At 45.3% G+C, this 27,749-nt stretch overlaps 1 protein-coding gene across 2 annotated transcripts in view; it reads right to left on the bottom strand.

Moving 5' to 3' along the window:
- Positions 1–273: 273 nt before the first annotated feature.
- Positions 274–27,749, bottom strand: part of LOC149430720 (signal peptide, CUB and EGF-like domain-containing protein 2) — a 71,978-nt gene continuing 44,502 nt past the window's right edge. For both annotated transcript variants that reach the window (XM_089666059.1, XM_089666058.1), the window contains 5 exons: positions 20,331–20,456; positions 15,503–15,619; positions 9,074–9,148; positions 5,233–5,349; positions 274–421 (listed from right to left, as the gene is read on the bottom strand). In XM_089666059.1, the coding sequence (XP_089522185.1) occupies positions 285–421; positions 5,233–5,349; positions 9,074–9,148; positions 15,503–15,619; positions 20,331–20,456 (572 nt within the window). In that variant the 3' untranslated portion in view covers positions 274–284. The remainder of the gene's footprint in view (positions 422–5,232; positions 5,350–9,073; positions 9,149–15,502; positions 15,620–20,330; positions 20,457–27,749) is intronic.

Below are 27,749 nucleotides of genomic sequence, written 5' to 3'. Positions count from 1 at the left end.
GGCTCAATCCGCACCAAAAAGGCGCAGGACCCTTTTTTTGGTCTGCACTAGAATTGGATCGCATGGGTGTGAATACATCATCCGATTCTGCGCATCGCACCGCGTTCTGTGAACCCATTTCGGCATGTTGTTAACTCAACATGCGCACCCGCATCGGTTCGCACGAATGGGGCGCGACTGTGATGCGGTGCGGAATTCGCACAGAAAACGCAGCAATTTCCGCACCACATCAGCGTGAACCCGGGCTGAGACTCACTTCCCCTCGTATGCAGAATGCCGGCCAATCAGATCTTCGTACCTTGGCAGGACCGCTCGTCGGTCAGTAACTTGTACCCGGCTCTGCAGCTGCAGTCGAAGCTCCCCACAGTGTTGCGGCAGAAGTGGTCGCATCCTCCATTGTTGCTCTGACATTCGTCCACATCTGTAATGAGAGGGAAAACCATTCATGTGTCTGCACCGCGCTCGGCGCTTTCTTCCCCGCAGTCTCTGGAGCAGGAAACGCCGGGTCTGTATCCGGAGGGAGTCATAGACCCCCAACCCCAGGAGTGCATCATCTAGCCACCTAGGGGATGGTCACAAAGGTGATTCTAGGGGTGTCAGAAGGGGAGGGAGGAGGCAGAAAAATGTGAGGGTGTGGGACTTCACCAGAGGGGACCCCTCATCCTGGCTTCACACTGATTGGGTGCAGCACATCGCATGTGACTCGCACTGCAACTGAGAGGCAACTTTAGCATGCCTTAAAGAGACCCTGTCACAAGACAACTTTAGCATGCCTTAAAGAGACCCTGTCACAAGACAACTTTAGCATGCCTTAAAGTGACCCTGTCACAAGACAACTTTAGCATGCCTTAAAGTGACCCTATCACAAGACAACTTTAGCATTCCTTAAAGTGTCCCTATCACAAGGCAACTTTAGCATTCCTTAAAGTGACCCTATCACAAGGCAACTTTAGCATGCCTTAAAGAGACCCTGTCACAAGGCAACTTTAGCATGCCTTAAAGTGACCCTATCACAAGGCAACTTTAGCATGCCTTAAAGAGACCCTGTTACAAGACAACTTTAGCATGCCTTAAAGAGACCCTGTTACAAGACAACTTTAGCATGCCTTAAAGTGACCCTGTCACAAGACAACTTTAGCATGCCTTAAAGTGACCCTGTTACAAGACAACTTTAGCATGCCTTAAAGTGACCCTGTCACAAGACAACTTTAGCATGCCTTAAAGTGACCCTGTCACAAGTCAACTTTAGCATTCCTTAAAGTGTCCCTATCACAAGGCAACTTTAGCATGCCTTAAAGTGACCCTATCACAAGACAACTTTAGCATGCCTTAAAGTGACCCTGTTACAAGACAACTTTAGCATGCCTTAAAGTGACCCTGTCACAAGACAACTTTAGCATCCCTTAAAGAGACCCTGTCACAAGACAACTTTAGCATTCCTTAAAGTGACCCTATCACAAGACAACTTTAGCATGCCTTAAAGTGACCCTGTCACAAGACAACTTTAGCATGCATTAAAGTGACCCTGTCACAAGACAACTTTAGCATGCCTTAAAGTGACCCTGTCACAAGTCAACTTTAGCATTCCTTAAAGTGTCCCTATCACAAGGCAACTTTAGCATGCCTTAAAGAGACCCTATCACAAGACAACTTTAGCATGCCTTAAAGAGAACCTGTTACAAGACAACTTTAGCATGCCTTAAAGTGACCCTGTCACAAGACAACTTTAGCATGCCTTAAAGAGAACCTGTTACAAGACAACTTTAGCATGCCTTAAAGTGACCCTATCACAAGACAACTTTAGCATGCCTTAAAGAGACCCTATCACAAGGCAACTTTAGCATGCCTTAAAGAGACCCTGTTACAAGACAACTTTAGCATGCGGTTGAAAAGGCAAATTGTTTTCTTTTTCTTTTTTCTTTTTAAACAAACATGTTATACTTCCTTATTGTGTTCGGTGGTTTTGGTTTTGCACAGAGCAGCCCCGATCCTTCTTTTCTCGGGTCCCCCGTCGGTGCTTCTGGCCCCTCCCTCCCGCCAAGTGCCCCCCACAGCGAGCAGCTTGCTATGGGGGCACCTGAGCCGGCTGGCTCCTGAGCCATTGTTCTGTGTGACCATTCACACACAGCATCGGCTCAGCCCCGCCCCCGCTCTCTCCTCATTGGCTCACTGGCTGTCATTGACAGTAGTGGGAGGCAATGTCTCAGCCAATGATGAGAGAGACCCGAAAGACCCGAGGCTCGCCTGCACAACGCGGGATTGAGATGGGGCTCATTCGACGGTCAAATACTAGCTGCCAGAGATGTGATGGTGACCCTGGATAGGTAGGTATATAAATGCTTCTTTCACAGGTGAGCTATGGGGTGAATGTGACCCCGGCACGCCTCGGGGTAAAACAAATCTTAAAGTCGAAGTAAAATTTTACAACTTTGACCTTCGTTAGTAAAACCGTCCGTATCATCGCAGCTACTTTGTACATCCGGGCGAATTATACCTTTTTTTTTTTTTCCAGGACAAATTGGGCTTTCATTTGGTGGTGAATGGTAATGGATATCTCCCGATCTTTTTATGTTCAAAGGAAAACTGGCCCAAAATAGTAAAAAAAAAATCTTTTTTTTTTTTTTAATTTAGCTGTATTTCTTGTTACTATTATAACCTGCCACCAAAGAACAACACAAAATAAATTCTCCAGCTCTGGACGATCGCAGCGATACCCTATATGTGTGTTATTTGTTGTTTGTACCCGGAGTACAGCCCAGAAACAATAGTGCGCATTTTGTTTTTTGGGTTTTTTTTTTTTTTACCTAAAACACACTGACAGTGACACCAATTTAAAAAAAAAAAATCCTGACCTTTGACCCTGACCAAAACAATGTATATCTCTCCTCCATTCAGAGAAAAAAAAAATTAAAAATCCTGACCTTTGACCCTGACCAAAAATATGTATCTCTCCCCTCCATTCAGAGAAAAAAAAATCCTGACCTTTGACCCTGACCATAACCCTGGCACTGAACTAGACCAAACCTTGATCTAGGTATTTTTTCTTTATTTTTCATTTAAAATTTTTAATATTTGCCTTTTTTTTTGTACAGTTTTTTTTTTCTCTTTCTGTAAGGAGATAGATATAATGTATCTCTCCTCCATTCAGAGAGAATAAAAAAAACCCTCACCTTTGACCCTGACCAAAACACAAACCCTGGCACTGAACTAGATCAAACCTTGATCCAGGTATTTTTTTCTTTTTTTTTTTTTTATATTTATTTACCTTTTTTATTTTCTTGTACAGTTGTTTTTTTTTTCTTTCTGCAACGAGATAGATATAATGTATCTCTCCTCCAGAGAGAAACAAAAAACCCTGACCCTTGACCTTGACCCAAACACTAACCCTGGCACTGAACTAGATCAAACCTTGATCTAGGTATTTTTTCATTTTATTTTTTAATATTTATTTTTTCTTTATTTTTCATTTAAAATTTTTAATATTTGCCTTTTTTTTTGTAGTTTTTTTTTTCTCTTTCTGTAAGGAGATAGATATAATGTATCTCTCCTCCATTCAGAGAGAATAAAAAAAACCCTCACCTTTGACCCTGACCAAAACACAAACCCTGGCACTGAACTAGATCAAACCTTGATCCAGGTATTTTTTTCTTTTTTTTTTTTTATATTTATTTACCTTTTTTATTTTCTTGTACAGTTGTTTTTTTTTTTCTTTCTGCAACGAGATAGATATAATGTATCTCTCCTCCAGAGAGAAACAAAAAACCCTGACCCTTGACCTTGACCCAAACACTAACCCTGGCACTGAACTAGATCAAACCTTGATCTAGGTATTTTTTCATTTTATTTTTTAATATTTATTTTTTTACAAACAGTTGGGTTTTTTTCCTCTCTGCAAGGAGAGAGAGATACAATTAGGGGAGATACAATCCCAAATTAGTTTATAACCAAAAATTATAATTTTTTAAAATACAATTTTTACAATTTTATTTTTTTTTTTATATTATTATTTATGGGTTTTTTTTTTTTACATACTGTCACCCTAGAAGTATATGGCGTCACCATGGTGACACTGTACTATTTGTGGGGGGTGATGAAGATTTTTTTTTCTTTTTTTTACACTGATTGCTTTAACACCCATAAAGGCTGTAAGAGGAATCATATCTCCTTCTCTCTGTCTGCATTCTTGCAGCCATTGAGAAATACTGTGTGAGCTGTGATTGGTCACAGCTTGTCACATGGTACAAGGCTGTTGTGAATGGCCCTGTACCATTCTGTGATCATTTACAGATTTCACACGTAGTAAGCAATGATGTCAGAAGTGACATCTTGCTTACTACTATTCATGTGATCACTGATTGGCCAATCAGTGATCACATGATTGGGACCTCACACAGAGGTCCCGTACAGCAATCGGTGTTCCTTTGTGTCAGCTGTCCAGCAGCAAACTCTGTCTATAGGATCAGGAAGTAGAGTCCCCCCTCCCACGGAGGAAGACTGACATTGACCAACAACACCCCTGCCCCCCACCTGGGAGAGCCTTCCAATCACCCCCCAGGCAATAGAGAGAAAGACACCCATCTTCACAGCTCCGGACATCCCCGGAAACGAGAGTCAGGTTCTACATACACCATCAAGCAGCCTGCAACCTCTCCCGGATCCCACCTGGTTCCTATGGTGCACGTGTCCCTTCTTTCGTCCATTCTTCTGGGGGTAGGTGCTGCCCCCCTGAAAAATGCCGCCCTAGGCAAGTGCCTTGTTTGCCTTGTGGTAAATACGCCGCTGCCTGTACCATGTGATCTCTGTGATCATTCACAGATTTCACACGTAGTAAGCAATGATGTCAGAAGTGACATCATTGCTTACTACTCTTCATGTGATCACTGATTGGCCAATCAGTGATCACATGATCGGGACCTCACACAGAGGTCCCATACAGCGATCGGTGCTCCCAGGGAGCGCGCACAGGCTAAAATGGTGGGCGCCGTTTATGAACGGCAACCCGCTCCTGCACTGCTCCCGTCCAGCCGTTTATATACATGGGCCGGACGGGAAGGGGTTAAAGACACCCGCGCTGAGAGAGATACAGAGGCTGTCATGGCTGACTCCACTAGCTGCAGCCAAAGTCATCATCATAACTCATCCGTTCAGCTTGGCACGCAGACCGCCACCCGCCTCCAAACCCAACCTTCGCCTCGCATTGCGCAATCCCACCCATCGCTGCCGACAACCCACCTTTACAGGTCTTGCCATCGAACTGCAACGTGAATCCCACGGGGCAGCTGCAGCGAACGCCAGTCGATGTGTCCCGGCACGTGCGGTCACACCCTCCGTTATTCACAGCGCACGTCTCTGCAGGGAGAAAAGCAAGTCAAGCCGATCAGAATCACTCTTCTCAGTCTGTACAGCAGGGAAGTCCTCAGTAGTGATGGGCTGAACACCCTCCGTGTTCGGTTCGTGGTCGAACATCTGAACCTACAGAATGTTCGACCGCGAACTTCAAAACACGAACAATTTACTGAGCGGCATCTGATTATCTGGTGAGATCCCGCTCAGTGACTGCAATCCGGCGGGAGTTCTATGATGAAGTCACGCGGTATTTTACTAGTGAGACATTCATTTATGTTCCAGCTGTCAGTGGGGTTCCTGGTGTCAGTGGGGTTCCTGGTGTCAGTGGGGTTCCCCACCGACAGCTGAATGTCAAAAGAATTGTCGGCATCGCCCAATTTTAGAATTTTAAAAAACAACGTGGGATCCCCCCATCCAAACCAAGCTCATGGGGTCTGGTATCGATTTTGAGAGAAACCCCCATGCCAACATTTTTCTTTAAAATGGCATGGAGGTCCCCCCCATCCATACCAAGCCCTTTGGGTCTTTTATGGATTTTGAGGGGAACCCCCATGCCAAAATGTTTTTTAAAAATGGCGTGGGGGTCCCCCTATCCAAACCAAGCACTTGGGGTCTTTTATGGATTTTGAGGGGAACCTCCATGCCAAACTTTTTCTAAAAATGGCGTGGGGTGCCCCCCATCCATAGAAAGCCCACTGGGTCTTTTATAGGTTTTGAGGGGAATCTCCATGCCAAAATGTTTTTTTAAAAATGGCGTGGGAGTCCCCCCCGTCCATACCAAGCCCTTTGGGTCTTTTATGGATTTTGAGGGGAACCCCCACACCAAAATGTTTTTTAAAAATGGCGTGGGAGTGCCCCCCATCCATACCAAGCCCTTTGGGTCTTTTATGGATTTTGAGGGGAACCCCCACACCAACATTTAAAAAAAAAAAAAGGCATAGGGGTCCCCCCCCCCAAATCCATAGCACATCCTTATCCGAGCATGCAGCCTGGCAGATCCGGAAAGGGCCCCCCCCCCCTCCTGAACCATACCAGGCCACATGCCCTCAACAGGAGGGGGGGCTTTGGGCCAGGGGGGCTCCCCCCTCCCCAAAGCACCCTGTCCCCATGATGATGGGAACAAGGGCCTCTTCCCCACAGCCGTGGTCTGTGGTTGTGAAGGTCTGCATGCGGGGGGCTTATCGGAATCTGGAAGACCACAGCCCCCCCCCCATGTGAAGGAGTACCGTTACTGATTCACAAAAAAAAAAAAAAAAAGTGCAGTGTAAACAAAAAGAGTCTTTTGCAAGTCATTTATTAAAAATAAAAGTAAAAAAAAATGTCCCCCCCCCCAAAGTAGTCAATCGCAATGCCCGCCGCCACCCGCAAAATAAAAACAAAAATAAAAACCGCTCCGCTCGAGACACTGACTCCCACCGTCTGACAGCTGCGCCCCCCAATGACAGGTCTTAAATACTGTGATAATGTCTCAAGAGGGCGGGTTGAGCGTGCATTGCTTTGACCAATCACAATGCACTGTCAGGAGGCAGTGCATTGTGGGATGCCTGCACCATTCATGTGTTCGCCAAACACACAACCGGCCCATGTTCGAGCCGCACTCATACATGTAGCCCATCCCTAATCCTCAGTAAAAAAAAAAAGAAAAAAAAAAGCCCGCTAGCATGATGATGTCAGCAGCTGTACGGCAATGACATCAACAGACATGCTGTCCAAACACGAAGGCTCGCTCCTACCAATAGGGTGCGATGACACGCACATGTATGCTCAGGCGTAGGGCAGCTCATTTCAAGGGGCTACCCAGTCCGTGAGAAATGCAGAAACAAATTCCCTGACCCTCTGCCAGAAATACTGCAGCACCATGCAGTATGGCATACACATAAATGAATGGCACTGCTGTGCATCTGCTAAAGGGCAACGCGTTTCACTCCTGATATGCAAACATGTGATCCTAGCTGAAATGTGGCCTAGAACTCTTCACAGTTGGGTCCCTTCAAGCTATCCCACATGGAAGAAAAACATATTTGAAATATATTTAAAAAATATTCTTCCCAGATATAATGACATATATTTTAAATACTACAATTTTGGCCCTATTCAATATATTAAAAAAAAAATTATATATATATTTTTTAATAGATTGAATATGGGCAAAATTGTAGTATTTAAAATATATATAATTTATTTCTATATATCTGTGTGTATATATACACATACACTGTATGTTGAAGTGCGTTATTTATATATTACAAAATATATGAAAAATATTTTTAAAAATATATATTTTTTAAATGTATTCTTTAGATTTTTTTTAACATATAAAAATGTCATTTTAACATATATTTTTACAAAAATGTAGATTAAATTTATTTTTAAAGATATACAGTATATTTGAAAATGTAATTTTAAAAATATTTTTCATATATTTTGTAATAAAAATGCATTTCAACATACAGTGTGTGTATATATATATATATATATGTGTGTGTGTGCACATGTGATCCTAGCTGAAATGTGGCCTATAACTGTTCACAGTCGCGTCCCTTCATTCTATCCCACATGGAAGAAAAATATATTTGAAATATATTCTTCCCAAATATATTGACATACATTTTAAATACTACAATTTTGGCCCTATTCAATATATTAAAAAAAAAATTATATATATAATTATTTTTTAATAGATTGAATATGGCCAAAATTGTAGTATTTAAAATATATATAATTTATTTCTATATATCTGTGTGTATATATATACACACACACTGTATGTTGGAGTGCGTTATTTATATATTACAAAATATATGAAAAATATTTTTAAAAATATATATTTTTTAAATGTATTCTTTAGATTTTTTTTAACATATAAAAATGTCATTTTAACATATATTTTTACAAAAATCTAGATTAAATTTATTTTTAAAGATATACAGTATATTTGAAAATGTAATTTTAAAAATATTTTTCATATATTTTGTAATAAAAATGCATTTCAACATACAGTGTGTATATATATATATATATATATATATACAGTATATATGTGTGTGTGTGTGCGCACATGTGATCCTAGCTGAAATGTGGCCTATAACTGTTCACAGTCGCGTCCCTTCATTCTATCCCACATGGAAGAAAAATATATTTGAAATATATTCTTCCCAAATATATTGACATACATTTTAAATACTACAATTTTGGCCGTATTCAATATATTTAAAAATGTAAAAACTAAAAAAATTATATATATATATATATATATACACACACACACACACACACATACACATGCACACACACCGTATGTTGAAATGTGTTTTTATATATTGCAAAACATATGAAAAATATTTTTAAAAATATATGTATTTTAAAAAATATTCTTCAGATTTCTTTTTTAACATATAAAAAAGTAATTTTAACATCTATTTTTACATATATCTGTAAATGCATTCCAAAAATGTAGATTTAATGTATTTTTAAAGACATATAGTATATTTGAAAATGTATTTTAAAAAATATTTTTCATATATTTTGTAATAAAAACACATTTCAACATAAAGTATATATATATATTGAAAAAGTCAATAAATTTGGGAAGAATATTTTTAAAATATATTTTTCTTCCATGTGGGATTACCTGGGCCTGGGATATGCTTTCTTCTCCACCCATCAATCACTACACAGGCGGGTTTGGCAACAATCTGGCACCCAGAGACCGTCCCGTGACTCTTACCCATCACTAGTCTGCGCTTCACACGCTTGTCCATCTCGGCCACGGACGTGGAATTGCTGTCTGACTCCTCTTTCTCTGGTGGGTAAAACAGACCAAAGTGGGTCAATCTGGAACAGCTTAAAAATAAATAAATGTCACTAATGGCTCGTTTACATTTGCTTCAGAATGTGGCACTGGACGCGCTTTTTTTAAAGCGCTCTGAATGCCAATCAAAGCTCCTCTCACTAAATAAAATGGTCACCCTACAGTCCTGTTCACACGTTGCGTTTGCTTCGCTTCAAAAATGATCCCCCGTGTTGCTTTCTTGGTGCTTCAAAGTGTCTCCAAAGCCTCCATAGAAGTCTATGACAACGCTCGCTTACAGCGCCTGCAGCTTTTGGTGGCTTTTATTCAGCTTTGTTTTGTTTTGGAGGTATTGCAGCTATGAGATATCCCAGGATGCACTGGGAAACCAACAAGCGAATCAGAAAGACGTCATCAGCAGTCACTTCCGATTCATGTGTATGTATTCTGGGGGTGTCTGGTGCAGGCGTCGCATCTGGTGTGCAGCGAGGAGCAGCGGGAAGGTGAGCGGGGTCCGGACCAGAGGGGAGCAACTAGCAGACGGTACAGGTGATGCGCAATATAGGAATGCTAAGGCAGAAGGTGAGCCGGGACCAGAGAGAGGACTGAGCGGCAGAAGATCAGCAAAGCTAGGGGAACGGAGCAGGAAAAACTAGCAATGTCACACGTGGGGTGCAGCGTGGGAGGAATATAGCTAGAGGTGAGCGGGGACCAGAGAGAGAGGAGAAACCAGCAAATCAAAAGATCAGCAGAGCTGGGGGTTACTACTGAGTGGGGGGGACCAGCAGAGCTGGGGGTTACTACTGAGTGGGGGGGACCAGCAGAGCTGGGGGGTTACTACTGAGCAGGGGACCAGCAGAACTGGGGGTTATTACTGAGTGGGGGGGACCAGCAGAGCTGGGCGTTACTACTGAGTTAGGGATCAGCAGACCTTGGGGTTACTACTGAGTGGGGGGGGGGGGGACCAACAGAGCTGGGAGTTATTTCTGAGTTAGGAATTAGCAGGACTGGAGGTTACTACTGAGTTTGGGATCAGCAGAGCTGTGGTTACTACTGAGTGGGGGGACCAGAAGAGCTGGGGGTTACTACTGAGTGGGGAGACCAGCAGAGCTGGGGGTTACTACTGAGTGGGGGGACCAGCAGAGCTGGGGGTTACTACTGAGTAGGGGGACCAGCAGAGCTGGGGGTTACTACTGAGTGGGGGGGGACCAGCAGAGCTCGGGGTTACTACTGAGCAGGGGACCAGCAGAGTTGGGGGTTACTACTGAGTGGGGGGGACCAGCAGAGCTGGAGGGAACTACTGAGTGGGGGGGGACCAGCAGAGCTGGGAGGAACTATTGAGTTAGGGATCAGCAGGAGTTAGGGATCAGCAGAACTGGGGGTTACTACTGAGCAGGGGACCAGCAGAGCTTGGGATTACTACTGAGTGGGGGAGACCAGCAGAACTGGGGGTTACTACTGAGTGGGGGAGACCAGCAGAGCGGGGGGTTACTACTGAGTGGGGGAGACCAGCAGAGCGGGGGGTTACTACTGAGTGGGGGAGACCAGCAGAACTGGGGGTTACTACTGAGTAGGGGACCAGCAGAGCTGGGGGTTACTACTGAGTGGGAGGGACCAGCAGATTTGTCTCATATAAAATGACACTGACAGACCCAATTGGGACAGGGGCTTCTGGAGGGGACCTTTGACCCCCCGATTATGGCCCGTGGGGAGAGCAGTTAATGATGGACAACAACGTGATGATTGCTGAGAGAGCCTTGGATGAATTCTCTGAATAAAGACAATAGAGCTTCCCTTCTGGAGTGGAAAGGCACAATATTCATCTTGGACGGGGTAATGGTCGGAGGAAACATGGCGGCCCTCCTGCAGACTGGGTTGGAGAAGCTCCTCCACTTTGGGACAGAAATATTTTTCAACCATCTCCCTCAAGAAATCTATGAAGATAAATTTGACTTTTCTCATGATGAGGTTACTAGTGGACAGATTACACAAATACCTGAAAGACAGCTCTGTGTATTCAGGGGCGGGCTTGTGGCTGGACTGCCTGCTGTGGGCCCCCTGACTAATCACAGCATTGGCTGGGCGTCTGGCTACTGATTGGCTTACTGATAAGTAGATCACTGTTAGCTGTTAATTATATGACCGTTTGATTAGCTCATTCTTAGACACAGTTGCTAGCTATTGATTAGCTCCTATTAATTAGACCACAATTAGCTGTTCACAAGATGTACTGATGATGTTACTGTTTACAGATTGCATTGTTTAGGATAATGTGATCAAGCGCTTACCTGATCCTGTGTGAATTGACAGGAAAGAGAGTTCCAGTGGCACCTAAGCTAGTGTCGCTCTAGTTCTGGGGTGCAATGCCCAGCTAAAATACCTCGGCCCTGTGTCCCCAAGGAAGCAGTTCTCTGACAGAAGCACCCAGGTGGGGTGCCAGGCGGACCGTCACGGACACTAAAATTACTTGTAAAATTAATTTGTAAAGTTATTTACAAATTAAATACTGACTTTGTATTTCAAAATGGGCACCATTTTTACCCCCTTGCAGTCCTGACGCTTTCCCCCCCTTCCAGTCCGGACACTTTCCCCCCCTTCCAGTCTGGACGCTTTCCCCCCCTTCCAGTCCGGACACTTTCCCCCCCTTCCAGTCCGGACACTTCCCACACCCTTCCAGTCCGACCACTTTCCCCCCCCTTCCAGTCCGGACACTTTCCCCCCCTTCCAGTCCGGACACTTCCCACACCCTTCCAGTCCGACCACTTTCCCCCCCCCCTTCCAGTCCGGACACTTTCCCCCCCTTCCAGTCCGGACACTTTCCCCCCCCCTTCCTGTCCGGACACTTTCCCCCCCTTCCAGTCCGGACACTTCCCACACCCTTCCAGTCCGGACACTTTCCCCCCCCTTCCAGTCCGGACACTTTCCCCCCCTTCCAGTCTGGACACTTTCCCCCCCTTCCAGTCTGGACACTTCCCACACCCTTCCAGTCCGACCACTTTCCCCCCCCCTTCCAGTCCGGACACTTTCCCCCCCTTCCAGTCCGGAAGCTTTCCCCCCCTTCCAGTCCAGACACTTTCCCCCCCTTCCAGTCCGGAAGCTTTCCCCCCCTTCCAGTCCAGACACTTTTCCCCCCTTCCAGTCCGGACACTTTCACCCCCTTCCAGTCCGGACACTTTCCCCCCCTTCCAGTCCGGACACATTCCCCCCCTTCCAGTCCGGACACTTTCCCCCCCTTCCAGTCCGGACACTTTCCCCCCCTTCCAGTCCGGACACTTTCCCCCCCTTCCAGTCCGGACACTTTCCCCCCCCTCGATTCCGGAGATAATTCGGGCTGATTGAGGCAAACTAAGAGTTATAAAGGGTTACAATGAACACATTTGATGTACAAAAAGAAGCTTCAACTGACATCACAGGCAGATCTGAACATGAATGAAAGAGGAGATACAAAAGTGTTACTTTGTATCTCTCCACCTCTCCTCTGAACAATGTTTAAAAAACTGTGTCAGACTGATAGTTTTCCACAACAGCTTTCATAGATGCTGCATCTGCACCTCAACTCCCGGGTATCACTTTGACCGTCAGGAACTGCCGGCAACCGCAAGGGGGAAAATGGCATTACAGGTGACTACAACTGCTGCTGTCAAAATGGTACACAGTGTTTGTAAAAAAACTTCAGAAGGGAGACAGAGAGATACAAAGTAACATTGTTTATAAACATCGATCAGACAGGAGATAGAGAGATACAAAGTAACATTGTTTATAAACATCGATCAGACGGGAGATAGAGATACAAAGTAACATTGTTTATAAACATCGATCAGACGGGAGATGGAGAGATACAAAGTAACATTGTTTATAAACATCGATCAGACAGGAGATAGAGAGATACAAAGTAACATTGTTTATAAACATCGATCAGACAGGAGATAGAGAGATACAAAGTAACATTGTTTATAAACATCGATCAGACGGGAGATAGAGATACAAAGTAACATTGTTTATAAACATCGATCAGACGGGAGATGGAGAGATACAAAGTAACATTGTTTATAAACATCGATCAGACGGGAGATAGAGGGATACAAAGTAACATTGTTTATAAACATCGATCAGACGGGAGATAGAGAGATACAAAGTAACATTGTTTATAAACATCGATCAGACGGGAGATGGAGAGATACAAAGTAACATTGTTTATAAACATCGATCAGACGGGCGATAGAGAGATACAAAGTAACATTGTTAATAAACATCGATCAGACGGGAGATAGAGAGATACAAAGTAACATTGTTTATAAACATCGATCAGACAGGAGATAGAGAGATACAAAGTAACATTGTTTATAAACATCGATCAGACGGGAGATAGAGAGATACAAAGTAACATTCATTCATCTGCAGATCATGTGAATTAGCTCCCATCTGTGTATGATGTCAGTAAAGCAACAAATACATTTTTTTCTTACATTTCTCTCCCTCAACTATTTTCCTGGAGATTTTTTTCTTTTTTTCCTATTATTTTGTTGTTTTCATTCACTTTGCTTAACTTTCTTAGTGTCAAAAAAAAAAAAAAAAGAAAAAAAAAAAAGAAAGAAAATTGAAAAACATTTCTTTTCTAAATAACTTTGCAATGTTTTGTTGCAATTTTAAATGGGGAAAATAACAGAATAAAATTCATTTTTTATCTACAGTAACAATAATGTTTAAAACTGAAAGTAGGAAAAACGGGCGTTTCTGTAGTTTTATTGTCTGTGTATGGATTGTATAAAAAAATAAAATCATTACTGAGAGACAATATTGCTAAAAAGACTTCGGAACGACTTTTGCTATCTTAACCCCTCCCCCCTCCACAGGATTTTTTTAACCATTTTTTGTGATACGGCGCTGCGTTACTTTAACTGACAATTGCGCGGTCATGCAACGCCGCACCCAAATGAAATTTACGTCCTTTTTTTCCCCACAAATAGAGCGTTCTTTTGGTGGTATTTGATCGCCTGTGCGGGTTTTTATTTTTTGTGCTGTAAACAAAAACATAATTTTGAAAAATAAAAAAATATTTTTGACTTTTTGCTATAAAACATGTCCAGTAAAAAACGTAAAAAAATCATTAATTTCGGCCAAAATTTATTCTGCTCCGTGTCACCAATAGAGTGATCAGAGCTATCAAAAAGCACCGACATTGTACTAATGGCACTGGGCAGGAGGGTTTACATGTGGGGTGATCAAAGGGTTAACTGTGTGCTGTGTTTCACTGTACGCATGCTGCTATGCAGAGCCATACAGAGCAGCGTGCAGGAGCTGACAGGGGAGAGATCTGTGTTGTTTATATACAGGTCTCTCCCCGTCAGTGATCACTGGGTGCCAGCGGGGAAATCACCAGCGGGGACCCGGTGATTGACAGCCGGGGCTACGAATGGTGGCGTGGGTAGGGCGCGCGCCCCCTACCCGGAACTGCAAAATCACGTGTATATACACATGGTTTTGCACCCGTACCGCTCTGTAGCAGTGTTTCAGCTATAGGGCAGCCAGGAGCGGTTAAGGAATGAGTAGGTTATTTCCCAATAAAGAGGTCAAGAGCAGAAATGTAAAAATGTCTCGTCTGGGTGTCAGAATGGTGTCAGAGAGAGTGGTGTCAGAGTGGCATCACAGCGGTGTCAGAGTGGTGTCAGAGAGAGTGGTGTCAGAGTGGCATCACAGCGGTGTCAGAGAGAGTGGTGTCAGAGAGAGTGGTGTCAGAGCGGCGTCACAGCGGTGTCAGAGAGAGTGGTGTCAGAGTGGCGTCACAGCATTGTCAGAGAGAGTGGTGTCAGAGAGAGTGGTGTCAGAGTGCCATCACAGCGGTGTCAGAGTGGTGTCAGAGTGGCATCACAGCGGCGTCACAGCGGTGTCAGAGCGGCATCACAGCGGTGTCAGAGTGGCGTCACATTATTATCAGAGAGAGTGGTGTCAGAGTGGCATCACAGCGGTGTCAGAGTGGCATCACAGCGGTGTCAGAGTGGCATCACAGCAGTGTCAGAATGGTGTCACAGCGGCGTCACAGCGGTGTCAGAATGGTGTCACAGCGGCGTCACAGTGGTGTCAGAGTGGCGTCACAGCGGTGTCAGAATGGTGTCACAGCGGCGTCACAGTGGTGTCAGAGTGGCGTCACAGCGGTGTCACAGCGGTGTCAGAGAGAGTGGTGTCAGAATGGTGTCAGAATGGTGTCAGAATGGTGTCAGAGCTGAACTGGTTTATATTTTGTAAATTGATAGAAATTATATATTCTGTTTCTCTCCATTTGCATTCATCTCCACCCAGAATTTCCCGCCCGATATTCAAATAGCTCTCCCCCTCCCCCGCACCGCGGCCCCGGACAGTGACACTGACCAGCACAGGTCTTCCCATCCGCCAGCAGGGTGTATTTGGGGTGACAGCTGCATGTGGGCCCGGAATCGGTGTCATTGCACACGTGTTGGCATCCTCCATTTCCATGAATACACGTCACTGAGAAGAGAAGACAAAGAGCGGTCAGTCCACAGTCACGTCATACAATCCTCCATACACATGAGGAAAAACATACATTTCACTTCAATCCAACATTCCAATGGCCGCTGGAATCCTTCTGCCTGACGGGGAGATTTCCCCACCACTATTCACAGTTCTAGTGGGGCTACCATTGTACAGAAAAGCCAAATGACATCGTCAGCTTCTGAAGGATTCTCCATAATGCCGAATATATGAATGATGGAAAATATTCTGAAGAGATTAACAGCTTCTGAGACACAAACTACTGAAGGGGGGGGATCTCCCCATTGTGGGAGGGGCAGAGACACAAACCACTGCGGGAAATCTCCCCATTGTGGGAGGGGCAGAACAGGGGTGGACTGACAACTCACGGGGCCCCCCGGGCAATAGGAGATCATGGGGCCCGTGTCCTTGCCCACACTCAACCAAAAAAAGCCTATAAAAAGGTACCAGGGGCATTTCATGGGGCCCCCTACTTACCCAGGGCCCTTGGGCAGTGCCGGAATGGTCAGTCCGCCCCTGGGGTAGAGACAATCTACTGCAAGGAAATCTCCCCCATTGTGGGAGGGGCAGAAACACCAACTATGGAGGGAAATCTCCCCATTGTGGGAGGGGCAGAGACACCAACTACTGCAGGAAATCTCCCCATTGTGGGAGGGGCAGAGACACCAACTACTGAGGGAAATCTCCCCATTGTGGGAGGGGCAGAGACACCAACTACTGCAGGAAATCTCCCCATTGTGGGAGTGGCAGAGACACCAACTACTGCAGGAAATCTCCCCATTGTGGGAGGGGCAGAGACACCAACTACTGTGGGATATCTCCCCATTGTGGGAGGGGCAGAGACACAAACTACTGTGGGGAAATCTCCCCATTGTGGGAGGGGCAGAGACACCAACTACTGCAGCAAATTTCCCCATTGTGGGAGGGGCAGAGACACCAACTACTGCAGCAAATCTCCCCATTGTGGGAGGGGCAGAGATACAAACTACTGTGGGGAAATCTCCCCATTGTGGGAGGGGCAGAGACATCAACTACTGCAGGAAATCTCCCCATTGTGGGAGGGGCAGAGACACAAACTACTGGGGGGAATCTCCCCATTGTGGGAGGGGCAGAGACATCAACTACTGTGGGGAAATCTCCCCATTGTGGGAGGGGCAGAGACATCAACTACTGCAGGAAATCTCCCCATTGTGGGAGGGGCAGAGACACAAACTACTGGGGGGAATCTCCCCATTGTGGGAGGGGCAGAGACATCAACTACTGTGGGGAAATCTCCCCATTGTGGGAGGGGCAGAGACATCAACTACTGCAGGAAATCTCCCCATTGTGGGAGGGGCAGAGACACAAACTGCTGGGGGGAATCTCCCCATTGTGGGAGGGGCAGAGACACAAACTACTGTGGGAAATCTCCCCATTGTGGGAGGGGCAGAGACACAAACTACTGTGGGAAATCTCCCCATTGTGGGAGGGGCAGAGACACCAACTACTGCAGGAAATCTCCCCATTGTGGGAGGGGCAGAGACACAAACTACTGCAGGGAAATCTCCCCATTGTGGGAGGGGCAGAGACACAAACTACTGCAGGGAAATCTCAAATCTGAGGGATGGGCGATTTTACCTGCCGCACTTTCGTAGCCTTCCAAACAAATTGATCTGTGCCGGTTATCTCATTTCTGAGTGTTCTGCATTTGCCACTTTGGAATTTTTAGCATCTGCTTTTCACGCAGACGTGTCTGATTGGAGAACGGCATTTATAAATGTGACAGTTCCGCTGTGAGAGTGCGGCACAAAAGCCGAAAATCGATGATTCGGGGGGGGGGGGGGGGGGGTTTTGGAAACCGAACCTCAGCAGAGGAAATGGCCAGAGAGCTTCGTATATAGGAAATAGGCAGATCTGATCAAATAAATATCTCCACTCTTCATAGATGGAACAGGAAAAGTTTCAGTGTTGTGTGTAATTCCCACAAAATCCCCCCCCACCCCCCCACTTATAGTTTATTTAACACTGCCGCCCCCTCCCTCGCCATTTCACAACCACTTCTCCTGAAAGTGGAATAGTGGAGCGGATCGCTCCCCGGCAGGAGTGCAGCTGACGTAGTGCGGCTGTTCATGGGCGACAGATCAAACCGCTCAACCTCTACCAAGTTTTCTCTTTTTTTTCTTGGCACAGATCTGATTTTCCGGAAAAATTCTTATTTGGCTTCACAAAGTCTCCTAAATCAACCTTTTAATCACCGCAATTAATACAGTTCGTGTTTGTGCCTCCGGAAAAAAATCTGTTACTCAGCTGGATGGGAGTTAGAAAACCGTCCTAACTGGATTTCAACACAAGATTTATGAACTCCTCATCATGATCGAGAAACATTTAACCCATGAAAGTGCAGAACATGACAGGCCTCAGACCTGAACTCTGGGGATGGCTAACCTGATACAAACAATGTTACTTTGTATCTCCCATCTGATTGATGTTTATAAACAATGTTACTTTGTATCTCTATCTCCCGTCTGATCCATGTTTATAAACAATGTTACTTTGTATCTCTCTATCCCCGTCTGATCGATGTTTATAAACAATGTTACTTTGTATCTCTCCATCTCCCGTCTGATCGATGTTTATAAACAATGTTACTTTGTATCTCTCTATCCCCGTCTGATCAATGTTTATAAACAATGTTACTTTGTATCTCTCTATCCCCGTCTGATCGATGTTTATAAACAATGTTACTTTGTATCTCTCTCTCTCCCGTCTGATCGATGTTTATAAACAATGTTACTTTGTATCTCTCTATCTCCCGTCTGATCGATGTTTATAAACAATGTTACTTTGTATCCCTCTATCTCCCGTCTGATCGATGTTTATAAACAATGTTACTTTGTATCTCTCTATCTCCCGTCTGATCGATGTTTATAAACAATGTTACTTTGTATCTCTCTCTCCCGTCTGATCGATGTTTATAAACAATGTTACTTTGTATCTCTCTCTCCCGTCTGATCGATGTTTATAAACAATGTTACTTTGTATCTCTCTATCTCCCATCTGATCGATGTTTATAAACAATGTTACTTTGTATCTCTCTCTCTCCCGTCTGATCGATGTTTATAAACAATGTTACTTTGTATCTCTCTATCTCCTGTCTGATCGATGTTTATAAACAATGTTACTTTGTATCTCTCTATCCCCGTCTGATCGATGTTTATAAACAATGTTACTTTGTATCTCTCTCTCTCCCGTCTGATCGATGTTTATAAACAATGTTACTTTGTATCTCTCCATCTCCCATCTGATAGATGTTTATAAACAATGTTACTTTGTATCTCTCTCTCTCCCGTCTGATCGATGTTTATAAACAATGTTACTTTGTATCTCTCTCTCTCCCGTCTGATCGATGTTTATAAACAATGTTACTTTGTATCTCTCCATCTCCCATCTGATAGATGTTTATAAACAATGTTACTTTGTATCTCTCTATCTCCCATCTGATAGATGTTTATAAACAATGTTACTTTGTATCTCTCTATCCCCGTCTGATCGATGTTTATAAACAATGTTACTTTGTATCTCTCTATCTCCCATCTGGTCGATGTTTATAAACAATGTTACTTTGTATCTCTCTATCTCCGGTCTGATCGATGTTTATAAACAATGTTACTTTGTATCTCTCTATCTCCCGTCTGATCGATGTTTATAAACAATGTTACTTTGTATCTCTCCATCTCCCGTCTGATCGATGTTTATAAACAATGTTACTTTGTATCTCTCTATCCCCGTCTGATCGATGTTTATAAACAATGTTACTTTGTATCTCTCTATCCCCGTCTGATCGATGTTTATAAACAATATTACTTTGTATCTCTCTATCTCCGGTCTGATCGATGTTTATAAACAATGTTACTTTGTATCTCTCTATCTCCCGTCTGATCGATGTTTATAAACAATGTTACTTTGTATCTCTCTATCTCCCGTCTGATAGATGTTTATAAACAATGTTACTTTGTATCTCTCTATCTCCCGTCTGATAGATGTTTATAAACAATGTTACTTTGTATCTCTCTATCTCCCGTCTGATCGATGTTTATAAACAATGTTACTTTGTATGTCTCTATCTCCTGTCTGATCGATGTTTATAAACAATGTTACTTTGTATCTCTCTATCTCCGGTCTGATCGATGTTTATAAACAATGTTACTTTGTATCTCTCTATCTCCGGTCTGATCGATGTTTATAAACAATGTTACTTTGTATCTCTCTATCTCCTGTCTGATCGATGTTTATAAACACTGTGACAGTCCATCTATTATCTGGCAGTCAGAAAGCAAGTTTAGGGGCACATTGAAAGTCATTCAAATATATTCTATGGAAAGGAAACAAACATGCTGCAATTAACCATTTAAAATGCTTTTTTTTGTGCTTTTAGCTGCAGATTTCTAAGCTGGTCACAGGGCCCCCAGCACTATTGTGTTCTAAGTGATTTCTGTAAGATCCATTCTACAGGTGTCTAGAAATGAATGAAAACTCATCTGGGTGTATCTTCATTTATACAATAATAATAATAATAATATATAAGTACCTGAAATAAATAAATAAATAAATAAAATAAATACAATTTGTTATGAAATGCCCCCCCCCCCCCCACCTTTTGGGGAAAACTGACAGGAAAGCCATTTGTGGTTCTTTGTTGGCAACTTACAGATACAATCTCGCTGGTTCTTGGCAAGTTCAAATCCTGGCCGGCATTCACACGCTACTCCTCCTCTTGGTGTCTCCCGGCAGATGTGCGCACAGCCATGTTCCCGGTTCATACAGCTCAGGCCCTCTGAAAGACACAGCACAAGGATCAGCCATGAGGAATACGGGAGACAAAGGATACCAAAAGAGGGCCGGCTCACATCTGTGCAGTGTGTCGTGTTATACAGTGGATAGAAAAAGTCTTCACCCCCCCCCGGGTAATGTAAAAAAAAAATCAGACAAAGATAAATCATTTCAGAACTTTTTCTACCTTTAATGTGACCTGAAAACTGTACAAATCAATTGAAAAAGAACTGAAATCTTTTTTTGGGGGGAAGTAAACATAAAAAACTAAACTAATGTGGTTGTATAAGTGTGCACGCCCTTATAACTGGAGATGTAGCTGTGTTCAGAATGAAGCAATCACATTGCCAATCATGTTAAATAGGAGTCAGTACACACCCGCCATCATTTAAAGTGCCTCTGAATAACCCCAGATAAAGTTCAGCTGTTCTAGTCGGCCTTTCCTGACATTTTTCTTAGTCGCATCCTACAGCAAAAGCCATAGTCCACAAAGCATCAGAGGGATCTCACTGTTAAAAGATGTGAGCCAGCCCTATTTTGGTATCAGTCAGGAGCAGGGGCGGACTGACAACTCATGGGGCCCCCGGACAATAGGGGATCATGGGGCCCCTGTGTCCTTGCCCAAACTCAAAAAAGCCTATGAAAAAGGTACCAGGGGCATCTCATGGGGCCCCCTACTGACCTCGGGCCCTCGGGCAGTGCTCAAGTTTCCAAATGGTCAGTCCGCCCCTGGTCAGGAGAAGGGTACAGAAGGATTTCAAAGGCATTAGATATACCATGGAACACAGTGAAGACAGTCATCATCAAGTGGAGAAAATATGGTGCAACAGTGACATCACCAACAGTGACATCAGCAACAGTGACATCACCAAGAACTGGATGTCCCTTCAAAATGGATGAAAAGGCGAGAAGAAGAAAACTGGTCTGGGAGGCGGCCAAGAGGCCTACAGGAGCATGAAAGGAGCCGCAGGAATATCTGGCAAGTCCTGGCTGTGTGGTCCATGTGACAACAATCTCCCGTATTCCTCATATGTCTGGTCTATGGGGTAGAGTGGAAGATGGAAGCCTTTTCTTCCAAAGAAAAACATCCAAGCCCCGCTAAATTTTGCAAAAACACATCTGAAGTCTCCCAAAAGCATGTGGGGAAAATGTGTTCTGGTCCGAAGACACCAAAAACAACACTTCCCATCACCAAAAGAACACCATACCCACCGTGAAGCATGGCGGTGGCAGCATCATGCTTTGGGGCTGTTTTTCTTCAGCTGGAACTGGGGCCTTAGTCAAGGTAGAGGGAATTATAAACAGGTCCAAAAACTGGTCAATATCGGCACAAAACCTTCAGGCTTCTGCTAGAAAGCTGAACACGAAGAGGAACTTCATCTTCCAGCATGACAACCACCCAAAGCATCCATCCAAATCCACAAAGGAACGACTTCACCAGAAGATGAAAGTTTTGGAATGGCCCAGCCAGAGCCCAGACCTGAATCCGATGGAAGATCTGTGGGGTGATCTGAAGAGGGCTGTGTGCAGGAGATGACGCGCAATCTGACAGATTTGGAGTGTTTTTGCAAGGAAGAGCCGGCAAATATTGCCAAGTCAAGATGTGCTGTGCTGATAGACTCCTCCCCAAAAAGACTGAGTGCCGGAATCACATCAAAAGGGACTTCAACAAAGGATTAGTGGAAGGGTGTGCACACTTATGCAACCAGAAATACTCTGCATTGCCGGAGGACTCCGCTCCTTCCTCTATAACTCCTCTCCTGAAATACTCTGCACTGCTGGAGGACTCCGCTCCTTCCTCTATAACTCTCCTCTCCTGAAATACTCTGCGCTGCTGGAGGACTCCGCTCCTTCCTCTATAACTCCTCTCCTGAAATACTCTGCGCTGCTGGAGGACTCCGCTCCTTCCTCTATAACTCCTCTCCTGAAATACTCTGCTCTGCTGGAGGACTCCACTCCTTCCTCTATAACTCTCCTCTCCTGAAATACTCTGCACTGCAGGAGGACTCCTCTCCTTCCTCTATAACTCCTCTCCTGAAATACTCTGCGCTGCTGGAGGACTCCGCTCCTTCCTCTATAACTCCTCTCCTGAAATACTCTGCTCTGCTGGAGGACTCCGCTCCTTCCTCTATAACTCTCCTCTCCTGAAATACTCTGCGCTGCTGGAGGACTCAGCTCCTTCCTCTATAACTCTCCTCTCCTGAAATACTCTCCTCTGCTGGAGGACTCCGCTCCTTCCTCTATAACTCCTCTCCTGAAATACTCTGCTCTGCTGGAGGACTCCGCTCCTTCCTCTATAACTCCTCTCCTGAAATACTCTGCTCTGCTGGAGGACTCCTCTCCTTCCTCTATAACTCCTCTCCTGAAATACTCTGCGCTGCTGGAGGACTCCGCTCCTTCCTCTATAACTCTCCTCTCCTGAAATACTCTGCACTGCTGGAGGACTCCGCTCCTTCCTCTATAACCCTCTCCTGAAATACTCTGCACTGCAGGAGGACTCCTCTCCTTCCTCTATAACTCCTCTCCTGAAATACTCTGCTCTGCTGGAGGACTCCGCTCCTTCCTCTATAACCCTCTCCTGAAATACTCTGCTCTGCTGGAGGACTCCGCTCCTTCCTCTATAACTCCTCTCCTGAAATACTCTGCTCTGCTGGAGGACTCCGCTCCTTCCTCTATAACCCTCTCCTGAAATACTCTGCTCTGCTGGAGGACTCCTCTCCTTCCTCTATAACTCTCCTCTCCTGAAATACTCTGCTCTGCTGGAGGACTCAGCTCCTTCCTCTATAACTCTCCTCTCCTGAAATACTCTCCTCTGCTGGAGGACTCCGCTCCTTCCTCTATAACTCCTCTCCTGAAATACTCTGCTCTGCTGGAGGACTCCGCTCCTTCCTCTATAACTCTCCTCTCCTGAAATACTCTGCACTGCTGGAGGACTCCGCTCCTTCCTCTATAACCCTCTCCTGAAATACTCTGCTCTGCTGGAGGACTCCGCTCCTTCCTCTATAACCCTCTCCTGAAATACTCTGCTCTGCTGGAGGACTCCGCTCCTTCCTCTATAACTCCTCTCCTGAAATACTCTGCTCTGCTGGAGGACTCCGCTCCTTCCTCTATAACCCTCTCCTGAAATACTCTGCTCTGCTGGAGGACTCCTCTCCTTCCTCTATAACTCCTCTCCTGAAATACTCTGCACTGCTGGAGGACTCCTCTCCTTCCTCTATAACTCCTCTCCTGAAATACTCTGCACTGCTGGAGGACTCCGCTCCTTCCTCTATAACTCTTCTCCTGAAATACTCTGCACTGCTGGAGGACTCCGCTCCTTCCTCTATAACTCCTCTCCTGAAATACTCTGCACTGCTGGAGGACTCCGCTCCTTCCTCTATAACTCCTCTCCTGAAATACTCTGCGCTGCTGGAGGACTCTGGGTCACCTCTGCAGATCATAAAGCAATACAATCCTTTTTCTGCAATTCTTCTGAAAGTTGAATCCTTTTTTATTCTTTGATATATAAGAGGCCAGTGAGAACCTCGACTCCAATCCCCGAAATAAATCCACAACTCTCCATCTGCCAGGATAAATGTAAGGTCGATTTTAGGAGATTGGCTTGCTTAGGTTGCAGGCTTAGCACTGCCCCCCCTTCCAATCCCCCGTCCCCCCCCACCCCCACCCCCACCACCACCACTCTCTGCCTCGAATCATCGTTCGGATCCAACTGGAAAGCCGATCCACGTATTAGGAACCATTTTACGGACATTTAAGAAGCTGCTACTACGTGACGACCATCGGGACCGGCTGACCGTCTGAAAACGGGACGACCGCAGCTTGACAAGCTGGGAAACGTGGAAGTTGATGTTGGCTGCAGGACGCAGGGAAAGTATAGCTGGGAACTCGGATATTAATATCGCGGGGTGGTGAAAGAATCCCTCTGGAGGACTTTTTAGCAAGTCTGAGCAAAAGAGAGAGAGAGAAAAAAAAAAAAAGAATTTGATGGTGAAACTGAAGACACCCTTCTAACAGCCTATAAAATAAAGACCTTGGCGCGGCCGGTGGAAGCCTCTGGGCTTTGTCGCGGTTTTCTTCGGCTTCGCAGTCAGGAGGTCGAAAGTTGAGGATCTGTAGGTCTCCGATACGAGGGGATGGTCGGGGTTGGGGGGTCAGACAGACTGAGGAGAGCAGAGCCACTATGGAGGACACCATGCCTCAAAAATATATTCGCCATCATTGAACCGCAGCGAATTATATTACAGATGAACTCCGGGATAGGTAGATATCGTCTAAATCCATCGGTCATGTGACTTCTCCTGGAATCACGGGGAGCTTTGTGTATTTCCTCCAGATCTGAGCAGAAATCCAGGGTGAGACTTCCTGGAATAAAGACCGCTCATTGCTGCCCTCTCTCCTTGTGCAGGGGGAGTGGTCTTGTCTCCGCCCCCTCCTGTAGTTTTCTGTAGTGGGTGGATCCTCTCCTGTAGCATGTCTGCAGTCTCTGACCATCTCCTGTATCATGTCTGCAGTCTCTGACCATCTCCTGTATCATGTCTGCAGTCTCTGACCATCTCCTGTAGCATGTCTGCAGTCTCTGACCATCTCCTGTAGCATGTCTGCAGTCTCTGACCGTCTCCTGTAGCATGTCTGCAGTCTCTGACCATCTCCTGTAGCATTTCTACAGTCTCTGACCATCTCCTGTACTATGTCTGCAGTCTCTAACCATCTCCTGTATCATGTCTGCAGTCTCTGACCATCTCCTGTATCATGTCTGCAGTCTCTGACCGTCTCCTGTATCATGTCTGCAGTCTCTGACCGTCTCCTGTAGCATGTCTGCAGTCTCTGACCATCTCCTGTAGCATGTCTGCAGTCTCTGACCGTCTCCTGTAGCATGTCTGCAGTCTCTGACCATCTCCTGTAGCATGTCTGCAGTCTCTGACCGTCTCCTGTAGCATGTCTGCAGTCTCTGACCATCTCCTGTACTATGTCTGCAGTCTCTGACCATCTCCTGTATTATGTCTGCAGTCTCTGACCATCTCCTGTAGCATTTCTACAGTCTCTGACCATCTCCTGTATTATTTCTGCAGTCTCTGACCATCTCCTGTATCATGTCTGCAGTCTCTGACCATCTCCTGTATCATGTCTGCAGTCTCTGACCATCTCCTGTAGTATGTCTGCAGTCTCTGACCATCTCCTGTATCATGTCTGCAGTCTCTGACCATCTCCTGTATCATGTCTGCAGTCTCTGACCATCTCCTGTATTATTTCTGCAGTCTCTGACCATCTCCTGTAGCATGTCTGCAGTCTCTGACCCTCTCTTGTAGCATTTCTACAGTCTCTGACCATCTCCTGTAGCATGTCTGCAGTCTCTGACCATCTCCTGTATCATGTCTGCAGTCTCTGACCATCTCCTGTATCATGTCTGCAGTCTCTGACCATCTCCTGTATCATGTCTGCAGTCTCTGACCATCTCCTGTATCATGTCTGCAGTCTCTGACCATCTCCTGTATTATTTCTGCAGTCTCTGACCATCTCCTGTATCATGTCTGCAGTCTCTGACCGTCTCCTGTATCATGTCTGCAGTCTCTGACCATCTCCTGTACTATGTCTGCAGTCTCTGACCATCTCCTGTATCATGTCTGCAGTCTCTGACCATCTCCTGTATCATGTCTGCAGTCTCTGACCATCTCCTGTATCATGTCTGCAGTCTCTGACCATCTCCTGTACTATGTCTGCAGTCTCTGACCATCTCCTGTATCATGTCTGCAGTCTCTGACCATCTCCTGTATCATGTCTGCAGTCTCTGACCGTCTCCTGTATCATGTCTGCAGTCTCTGACCATCTCTTGTAGTGTATCTGCAGTTTCTGACAATTTCTCTAGCATTGTAGTCACTGAACATGTGTGGCCCTTTGGTGATGTTAGGGGCCACACTTGTATATACACTACGTTGGCCACCTCTGATCTAAGTATTCTCTATTTTCTTCAGAATTGAAAACACAGTTCTGGCTTTGTATCCCCCTTCAGCCCTCAATTATAAGAAGTGGCCATTGAACCGGCAAAGCATGTTCCCAGTATTTTGGGGAGATCGTCGCTGAGCATGAAACCGGAGGCCAGGCGGTTCCGTGCATCTCGGTGGCGCAGTGATGTTTATCCAGTAAAAACCACAAAATCCAGCTGAACCCCCACAGCCTCACCTGCTCGGCCTCCCTGGGCCTCATTTCCTCTCCTCCAGCCAGGTCCATCCGTCTCAATCTCAGCCTCTAAATTACACTTAATGTGGCCTTTTCATCATCCACCCGGGCGACCTCCGACCCCTGGAAGGCCTGCAGCAAATTGCCAGTCCTGGCTCCTTGTAATCGGATCCAAATCCCTCTCATTCGAAGGGTTACATTGCTCAATGGTGCGTGCCGAGTACATTAAGCTGCCATAATATTATCAGAACGAAAACAAACCCCCCTCCCCCCATCATAATATGACCCCCCCCCCCCAACCTTAACTGCACTCTTCCTGTTCAGGATAAACTAAGAGGAATTACACCCCCATCCCCGATATTTCACCAACATGGGCCGCGTTGAAAGAGGAAAAACAAAGAGTTTGCAAAAGTAAAGAGCGACTCAAACCTTAAAAATATGATGGCCGTGCAGCTCCACCTTACCGGGTTGAGGCTAAAAAAGTAATCCATACATAAAAGATGGCTGCATAACGGCAATTCTGACCCTTTTGGATCACGGAGGACCAAAAACGTCTAAAGCAAGGATAGGCAACCTTAGGCATGCAAGCCAGGGTGGGGACACGGCATTTCCAGTGGAACCCAGAAGACTGTTATATGGCACGCATGCCATGGAAGAACAGAATGGCTGGCCGCACAAACAGCAATGTGGTGGATGAAATCCTTTATTGGAATCCTTTACATGCAATATGATCAGAACATGACAGCTCCAACACGGGACAGAGGAACAGTAGACCCAACTAGCCCACTGGAGGAGCCTACATTGCTCCCTACAAATACCGAGAGCTCACTAGGCTGTTAAATACAAAGCCTGGGCCCATGGGCCACCTACCTCCATGACGTCTTAGACAGACCCTCCTGACATCACTGACGTTCAGGTTCCAGCCCTCCTCCCCGCACTAGTGTTGGCCCAATTGAGACTGAAGATGGCATTTGGAATTCAGGAGCCAGTTTGTCCACTCCAGGAACCTGCAGAATTTTCTTGGGCAGCAGCTCCATTGACAGCAACAAATAAAAACCTAGGCACCTTGTACCCCTTCTCCCTACAAATACTGAGAGCTCCCTAGGCTGTTCATTACAAAGTC

Source organism: Staurois parvus, unplaced genomic scaffold (assembly GCF_062004578.1).
Source record: "Staurois parvus isolate SC_StPar_1 unplaced genomic scaffold, SC_StPar_1.0 ptg002498l, whole genome shotgun sequence".
In the NCBI taxonomy this organism is placed as follows: Eukaryota; Metazoa; Chordata; class Amphibia; order Anura; family Ranidae; genus Staurois; species Staurois parvus.
The sequence above is the reverse complement of the archived record's forward strand: the minus strand, read 5'-3'. Positions and strand labels throughout refer to the sequence as shown.